Source organism: Stenella coeruleoalba, assembly GCF_951394435.1.
Source record: "Stenella coeruleoalba genome assembly, chromosome: 13".
NCBI lineage: Eukaryota > Metazoa > Chordata > Mammalia > Artiodactyla > Delphinidae > Stenella > Stenella coeruleoalba.
The window spans coordinates 61491493-61500223 of record NC_137159.1 but is presented as its reverse complement, the minus strand read 5'-3'; the positions used below and the strand labels follow the sequence as shown (position 1 = coordinate 61500223).

General features: G+C 50.2%; 1 protein-coding gene across 5 annotated transcripts in view; it reads left to right on the top strand.

Moving 5' to 3' along the window:
- Window positions 1-1229: 1229 nt before the first annotated feature.
- The window catches only part of CRIM1 (cysteine rich transmembrane BMP regulator 1), a 208055-nt gene continuing 200553 nt past the window's right edge, over window positions 1230-8731 (top strand). For all 5 annotated transcript variants that reach the window (XM_079940082.1, XM_079940085.1, XM_079940084.1 and 2 more), the window contains exon 1: window positions 1230-2145. In XM_079940082.1, the coding sequence (XP_079796208.1) occupies window positions 1815-2145 (331 nt within the window). In that variant the 5' untranslated portion in view covers window positions 1230-1814. The remainder of the gene's footprint in view (window positions 2146-8731) is intronic.

Genomic DNA, 8731 nt, shown 5'->3' with positions numbered 1-8731 from the left:
AGGTCGGCCGGCCATTCCCATCTCACACCTGCCACAAGATCTAAATTTTTTTTTTCCCACACTGATCCAAGTCACTTTTTGTTAATTCACTAATATTATTGACCCTGTAACACATCCTGTGAATGGTGGGCCATTACAGAGCCTATCATTTCAAGAAGCTTTTCTGACAGCTATAGATGAGAAACAATCCCCACACGATGCATTTTGCATCACTTCAGCTGCTTCTTTACTTGGTTTAACACAAAGAACATCTTTATTAGCACATTCACAATAAATGAAAAAATTAAAACCCACCACTTTTGTCCATGAGCTTGGGGAAAAAAAGGGCAATGTCAGATGACATTAATGATGCATGGGATATGCAGGTCTAATCATGTCAAGACTTGTAGTAATCCAGTATTCGGCCTTACTCAAGGGAGAAAAATTCACGTCCACTTTCCATTCGCCCCCTCCCTTAACGTAGCACCTCGGCACAGACTGCAGAGCGACAAAACATACAGGATGTGGACAGTTAAAACGCAACTCAAGCTACAGCGGCCCCCAACAGTTCTCCCCACCCCACCCCCCGGAATATTTACCTAGACCATTTAAAGCACTTAATTAATTCACCAGCAGCTTCGCTGGAGGCGTCTCGAGCTTCCCGAGACTCCATTACATAATATCTTTTACAAAGTCTATTCCCAGCTCGAGTGGAAGATGGATTCTCATCCAGTTTTGCGGAGGTTCCATGCATTTGCTTCCCTTTCCCCGGGTTCGATCCGGCGGGTGCCCCAGCCAAGGGCTGCAGCAATCCCCTCGGCCCCGAGCTCCGGGTTCCCCGCCACTCTCCGAACTCAAAGCCGGCCCCAGAGGTGCAGCCGTCTCGCCCTCGGGGCTCCCAGGCCAGCCACGGTGGCCCCGGGGCTGGCGGGCGCTCGGGACGCCGCGACTCTCGCGGCTTGCCGGGTGCGCCCGGAGCCGCAGCGCGCCGGCGATGCCCGAGCCGCAGAGGCGCGCGAAGACTCGGCCGCAGGGCCGGCTCTGTGCGCCGGGCTCCAGCAGGCGCAAAAGGAGGAGGGGGAGGCCTGGAGGAGGAGGCGTGCGAGGGAGGAAGGGCCCGGCCGCCGGGGAGGGAGGGCAGAGGAGGGGGGAGGGGGCCGGCCGGACCGGGCGGGGTGGGGGGGCAGCCAATGAGCGGCGCGCGGCGCGGAGTGGGGGGGGGGCGCGGGTTGGGGGATGAGGTAGGATGGGGGAGGGCGCAGCCGGAGCGGCCGAGGCTCGAGCCATAAACAAGCGCCCGGAGGAGCGGCGCAGGAGTGAGGCGAGCCGGGCGCGCGGAGCGGACGCCGCGGACCTTCTGCTGCGCCACCGCGCCCACTCGGCAGCTCGGGAGGCGGGGACCGGCCCGGAGGCTGCGCCGCCACCGCCACCGCCGCGGGGCCGACCGACGCGGAGGAGGAGAGGGAGGAGGCGCCGCCAGCCGGGGCTGGAGCCGAGCGCAGCCGCCGCCGCCGCCGCCGCCGCCAGAAGTTTGGGTTGAACCGGAGCTGCCGGGAGGAAACTTTTTTTCTATTTTCCCCCTCCCTCCCGGGAGGAGGAGGAGGAGGGGAAGCCACCGCTGGCGCCAACGCTAGTGGGCTCGGGGTCGGCGCGGCCCGCACGGGGGGCGGGGGCCTCGCCCCGCGAGGGGAGGCGCGCCCCGGGGGCCCCGAGGGGGGCGGCGAGGACCGCGGGCTGCGGGTGCGGCGGCGGCGGCGCGTGTGCCCCGCGCAGGGGAGGGCGCCCGCCCCGCTCCCGGCCCGGCTGCGAGGAGGAGGCGGCGGCGGCGCAGGAGGATGTACTTGGTGGCGGGGGGCAGGGGGCTGGCCGGCTGCGGGCACCTCCTGGTCTCGCTGCTGGGGCTGTTGCTGCTGCTGGCGCGCTCCGGCACCCGGGCGCTGGTCTGCCTGCCCTGCGACGAGTCCAAGTGCGAAGAGCCCAGGAGCTGCCCCGGGAGCATCGTGCAGGGCGTCTGCGGCTGCTGCTACATGTGCGCCCGCCAGAGGAACGAGAGCTGCGGCGGCGCCTACGGGCTCCACGGAGCCTGCGACCGGGGGCTGCGCTGTGTCATCCGCCCCCCGCTCAATGGCGACTCCATCACCGAGTACGAAGTGGGCGTCTGCGAAGGTAAGGTCGCCAGCCGCTGGCCCCCTTCCACCTGGCCCGCGCCGCCCCCTCGGCGCTGGTTGCGCCGAGCAAAGTTTGCCCGAGACTTTCCCGAGGAGAGAGGGCTCCTCGGGAGGAGGGGCGCCCGCCACCCCCGGGAGAGAGCCCCGCGTCCCTTGGTTCCCGCTCGCTGCTCCCCCTGACGCTTGGTCAGCCGCGGGCGAGGTTGGATTTCGTGGGTGGGGGCCGGCGAGTGGGGGATCGCCCCTGGCCGCGCACAGACGCGCACACGTGTGGCCCATTCGGCTGGGGCTGGGTGGGGTGGCCCGGCCGTGCGCCCGGAGGTGAGGGTTCCGCGGGCAGGGGGCACTGCGGAGGCTGTCGCGAGCCCCTCGGGGAGTCCAGCCCCTGCCGACCTCCCCGCACTAGCGCAGTGTGGAACCAAGTGCTGCACCGCGTCCGCGAAAGTCCATTTTCTGCTGGCGGAGGAGACGTGTCTCCAGCTCACACTCCCTGTGTGACTCTTATTATTTTTTCCTTGCGCTTTTCCTTCACCCCCTTCCTCCTCCTGCGCATATAAATCAATTTCAGCCCCGGAATATGTCAGCCCAGTGGAAGTTACATACGGTGGTTACTCATTTGTTTGCCTATTGAAAACGGTCAACGGCTTTCTTTCTTGAATGAAGGGGCGGGGGCGGGGGGCCGGCACCTAGGAGTGAGAAGTTGTTTCTATTAGTGGCAGCTTTTTAAGATCAGATATCCGCGTGTTTCCAATCGTGTTGCCGGTTCCTTCTTTTTTGTGTTCTGCTGGTTGCTGCACTTAAGTATTGTGCACCATGGTGTCTGACGGAAGGAGAAAGATTAGATTAGTGGAGCCTCCCTCCTTGGGAGAACCACTGTTGATGGGTGTCGGCCTTAAGCCCTGCCCGCCGGCCTCGGCCTCGGGGTGCCTGGTGAGGTTTGGGGTCTAGAGAGACGCAGTGAGTTCTTTTTATTTGGCTAATACCAAATTAAAAGGACTCAGCACCAGTTAAAAGTGGGATCCCTGCTTGGGCTGATGTTGGGGCGAGATGCTGTTCTGGGGCATCCAGGTGTATGAGCAGAGCGCAGCAGCCTTACTTCTGGAGGAACGGAGAGGAGGCGGGACAGGTGCCCTCTGCCCCGTCCCTTCCTTAGTACTCAGCCTGCGCAGGAGACCAGGGAGGGGTTTATTCTGAAGCATCCTTACGTGTGTATGTATGTTTATTGTGCTGAGATACTGGGAAAGGAGGTAGCAGCCTTAAGGATAAAATGGGTCTGTTAAAAGGCTTCCATTCTGTGGTTTTCTTTACACACACGCATATTCATTGATAAGTTCAGTTTTTAAAGTTTGGACAGTTCTGGAAAGTCAGGAAGGCCTTTCTGGTTTGGAGGCTAGTGGGCAGTAATGAGTGAAGGGAACTCTTGGAGGGAAGTGCACCACTGTACCCTTAGGACATTGGATTAGAAGAGTTTGTTTGCTTCAAGTACAAAAGCCTCTCACCTGGTGTTAAGTCCCATAACGTTTTTATTTCTCACAAAAAGAAAAACGGCCAGGAGATTAACTTCTGATACCATTTTATGTGTTTGACTTTGGGAATTCTGAACGAGTTGGAGGAAAAGATGCATCTTTGAACCCTGCCACTTGGACTGTGTAATTTACTTAAGCCAGCCTCCCATAAATCTAAAAAGAACAAGCAACCTGAAACAAGGTTAAATGTGGTAGAAACTGCTCTGAGAAGGACTTGGGAAGGTTCTAAACACTAACCCTTGTTTTGTTTCTTCATGATAGATTCCTGGTGAAGGAAATGTGGAGCTCAGGGAACATTCACGGTAATCAAGTGTTTTGGCACCAACATTCTGGTATCATAGTATAGAGTTATTTTGGCAGTTTGTTGGTGAGTGTTTCATTCCTCTGAAATGATGCGATCCCTCATAGCTTCGTTTCTTCTGGTAACACCCCACGCACTTGGTATTAGCCTTGAAAATGCTTGGAAGTATTTATTACCGTGATGATATCTCATTTAGTGTTCTCTAGCAACACTTTCCATCTAGCCAGACTGTTTTTCAGCTACCAAAATCGTGTGCTCAGGGCATTTTTAAATTTTATTTTGTTTTTTAGAACTCTAAAAGCAGCAGTCAAGTTGCACTCTAAATCCATGAACCCAAAGAAGGGCAGTGTTACCTAGCATGATATAATGGTTGGATTTAGACAGCTATTTCAATAGGGTGTCTAAAATTCCAAGAATTTTCAGTTTACTACAAGATTTATGGAAAACAGGATAAGTCAGTGGCCTTTTTTCTTCCTTCTTTTTGAGAATTAGAGGAGTCATTCTATGGCAGTAATAATCTAGAAGGTGCTGACTTTCTCTTTTGTTTTCCTGTTAATTGGCAAGAAATTTCTCAGCGGCCAGTGTTTCCCTCAGTTTCCATTTTTATTCAGAAATTAACACATAACTAACAGAAATAGGAATTGATACATTTTATTCATGTCGAAGTCTCTTTTGCTGCAATTTTTGCAGTAAAATGACCCCTACTGGTTGTATCTGTTAATGAAAACTCTTTTGAAAACTTACTTAATAGACTACACTGAGAAAACATATTGCATGGTATACAAATGTTACCGTGACTAATCTACCTGCTTTCGATGATATAATTTAAATACAAATTACATTGCTCTATTTACCAACTTGCAGTAATTTTTATTTGTATCATTCCCCATACTGGCTTTGTGAGGGAAAAAACCCCCCAACAAACTCATGTTTTTAACTGCAGTCCACAAAGTGAGTTAGGTAAATTGGGGCAGAAATGAACCCCTTCCAAATTGTGGCTCCCTGCCTTAGGTTTTTAAGGCACACTGGCCCATAGTAGGCTCTCAGTGAATGTGCATTGAATACATGGAAGAACAGTCATCCCCATAGAAAGAACACTGAAGAAAAAATATTTTCTGAAAGTTAAATGATGTGAAGGGTGAATCATGTGACACATACACTTGGACTTCTTTTCAGCATCATTTAGATCATTACTAAGTAAATCCTGACTTACTTATTCCTTAAAAAAATTATTTTTGGCTACATGCATTTTTAAAGTTGATCAGGGAGCCAGATACCTACGTTCTTCTCTGCTCTGTCTATAAAGTGCTTTCTGGCCCCTGGGAAGGTACAGATCCCTTTCCCATTTCCACTGATTTGGTGAGTCTTCCTGTTGTCCTTTGCAACTTCCTAAGTGGCCTGCTCCTTGGTTAGGCTGCCTGCCTCTAGGTAAATCGTCTAGAAGCCAGACAAATAAGTTTGGATTCTGAACTCCTGAGGGCTAAGACTGGGTGGGAGATCTGTTTGGGAGATCAAAGACAGAGTTTTGAAAAACTACTGAAGTGGGATTTTTCTAGGAAGAATGTTTTGATTGGCCAGTGAGGATTATATTTGGAGATGAGGGGTGAGGACCATTTGTCCTCCTCTGTGGAATAGTTCAGTATGCTTCTGTAAGGGGTGGGGTGGGGCTGGGAGAGCATGACCAGCCTTCTCTGAGTAATGAAAAGGCAGCAATGGCCTGAGTTTGACAGTTTGTGAGAACAGAGTGATTTGGAACCTGGTGGGCACTGTGGAGTGGCTCTGCTCTGAGAACTTTGTATCAGAGCCAGGTGATCGCTATCACAGATAAGCACCATTTTTTTTTTCTCCCAGTGATTATTTACTCAGTGGCGTCATATTTATGGAACTGAACTTTCCGTGTTTTCAGTACTGCCATCTAAGAACTGTCTCTTTCAAAACACAGTCCTCCTTTGATTTCCCCCAGGTATTTTAACTTTTCTTCCCACCCACTTCTCATGGGGCAGTGAGTAGAACCAAGGATGTGGGCTGGGTACTTAGAGCAAAGAATGTAATGTTGTTTTCTGAAACCGTTGGCGTTAGAAGGTTATGGTTTCTTTTCAGTCACTGGAGATGATGGCTCCTTGGAAGAAGGTTTGTGGAGGATCTGAGGTGAGCAAGGCCCAGAGAGCAGGCTCTAGGAGGCCAGGGAGTGCACCAAACCATTGGGTTGTGCACCGGCCACAGATCTCCTCTCATCCCTCTGTAACGTAGGACTTAGAGTTAAGAGTCCGTGGATTTTAATTTTTACTAATTAAATAGAAGAGGGGACGGGAAAACTTAATCCTCCTATACTGGTGTTAGAAAAATTTAAAAAACCAGGGCTCCTTGTTTTTGAGGAAGGTGTTCCAGTTTCCATCTCAGAAGTCTTTAGGTAGAGTGAGCTCTTAGATGCCAGGGACAGAAGCAAGCAGAGGGTCTATAAAATCACGTTAATACGGCATGGGAAGAGGAACCAGTGTAAGTAAACAAGGAAATAATTAGTTCTTCCCCAAAGTAAATATTGACAAAACATGGAGAGACTATTCACTGCACTTATACAAATGACAGGACTTCATGACCTTCACTTTGACTGTCGAGCTTACAGAGCCCTCACTGTCGTTGAGGAGTCCAGTCACATAAAACACTTGGCAAAGGACAGATGAATCGCATAGCACCAGAAGGGCAAAAATAGCAAGTCTGGAGATTTTGCTGCCATTAACACGTATTTACCAGTGACCGGGAAAATCTATAAGCAGTCTGTTGGCAGTGCAGTGGTGAACATACAGGTTGATTTATTGTAATAAATAATATTATTTATTATTAATAATTTTTGAAGAAAACTGTCTGAATAATCCTTAGACTTTACATTACAACCGGCATTACAGCCAGTCGTAGGAGGTATTAGTGATATCGTGCAGGTTTCTGTGTTTGGTATGGCTTGCTTAAAACGCAATGATCTGGATGAACAAGGGAACATTTTGGGGAGGCAAGGGACAAGAATTTTGAAGTTGGGGGGAAATAGATAAAACAGATGACCCTAAAAAGGTAATGGAGTGGGAAGACTAAAGAATGACAAATGGGAGAAGGGAAAAATATTGAATTCATCTTAGGGCAACTATGTCATCCTTTGAAGAATAATCCAAAACACATTCCAGACATTAATTGTGAAATTCCTGAAAAATGTGGGTGTGTTTAACGTCTTTCAGGCTATGGCACTAACATGAGAGATGGCAGTGCCGCTTTAGTGTGTAAATACCACTGGGTAGGAGATGGTAGATGACTGGAAGGTAAATATATTTGGTGAAGCAGGGTTCCTGTAACACTGTGTTCCGCAAGGCGCAGGCAGTATGAGGGCTTTGGAGACAACCCCCAGTAAAGCTCAATTAATTATTTGAGGAAGAAACAGTGGACTAGCCAAGCATGCATGAATAACAAATTGAAAGCCTTCCTTCTCAGAGGTCGAATTCTCCACATCTGAATTTTTAAAGCTTTCACTTCTCTCTGCATAGAAATCACTCACTCATTCATTGATCTACTCTGTGCAAGGCCTTCTGCTGGGGTCGGGGTGGGGTGCTGGGAAGCCTGGGGACCTCTCAGACCTGTGCCCTACTCCAGATACTTTTTTTTTAATAAACTTATTTATTTTATGTATTTATTTTTGGCTGCCTTGGGTCTTCGTTGCTGCGCGTGGGCTCTCTAGTTGCGGCGAGTGGGGGCTACTCTTCATTGTGGTGCGCAGGCGGCTTATTGCGGTGGCTTCTCTCGTTGCAGAGCATGGGCTCTAGGCATGCAGGCTTTGGTAGTTGCAGCACACGGGCTCAGTAGTTGTGGCTCACTGACTTAGTTGCTCTGCGGCATGTGGGATCTTCCCAGACCAGGGCTCGAACCCGGGTCCCATGCATTGGCAGGCGGATTCTTAACCATTGCGCCACCACGGAAGCCCTCCAGATACTCTTTTAATCAAGATAAAGAATGAGGCAAGACCTTCAAAAGTCTACTTAAGTTGAAACCAAGTAGAACTGATTTCTCAGGTCTGTATATGATTAGTTGGTGAGGTATGTGGGTAAAATTTGTCCTAGGAATCACAGGATCTGAGATGATCTTCAGGCTCTGGTGGCAAAGCTGAAAAGGAGAATTCAAATTCCAACTAGGTTCAAAATTCGGAGTCAGAGCTCCCTTTTGGTGGGGGAAGGGATCCTACCCATTCTCAGAGCTTTTGCGATACATATCAGGTGTTTCCCAACCTCTAAGAATGAGGCTGCATTCTTAACGCTGTACCAGCTGTGGTTCAAAATGGCAAGTTTCCTTTTGGGAGTGATTTTCTCTTTGTTCTAGCTTGTTCCACTAGGCAGATGAGCGTGGGCAGTGAACTGAGAGGTGTCCGTTTATCAGCATCTCCTGATTTCACCCACTCTCTGCTACTTGTCCTGGCCAGTTAGCCTAATCAAATCATGGAAAACCCCTGTGTTTGGACAAGACCTCGTCGGTCTTGCGGACAGGACAGAGGGATGGTTGAATATACTTAAAGTTAAGAATGCCCTTGAGGTAAATGCTGGTAAGTGTTCACTTTGGGCCCACATGAAAAAAAATCAAAAGAGATTCCTTTTTCTTCTGCAGTTGCTAAGTGAACAGGGTTCAATTCCTTATCTCCCTCTCCCAACCCCAGTTAATTCTCTGTGAGAAATACTTATACCTCGATCCAAGAATGTAGTTGTTAGAAACTTAGCTTCTGGGGTCAA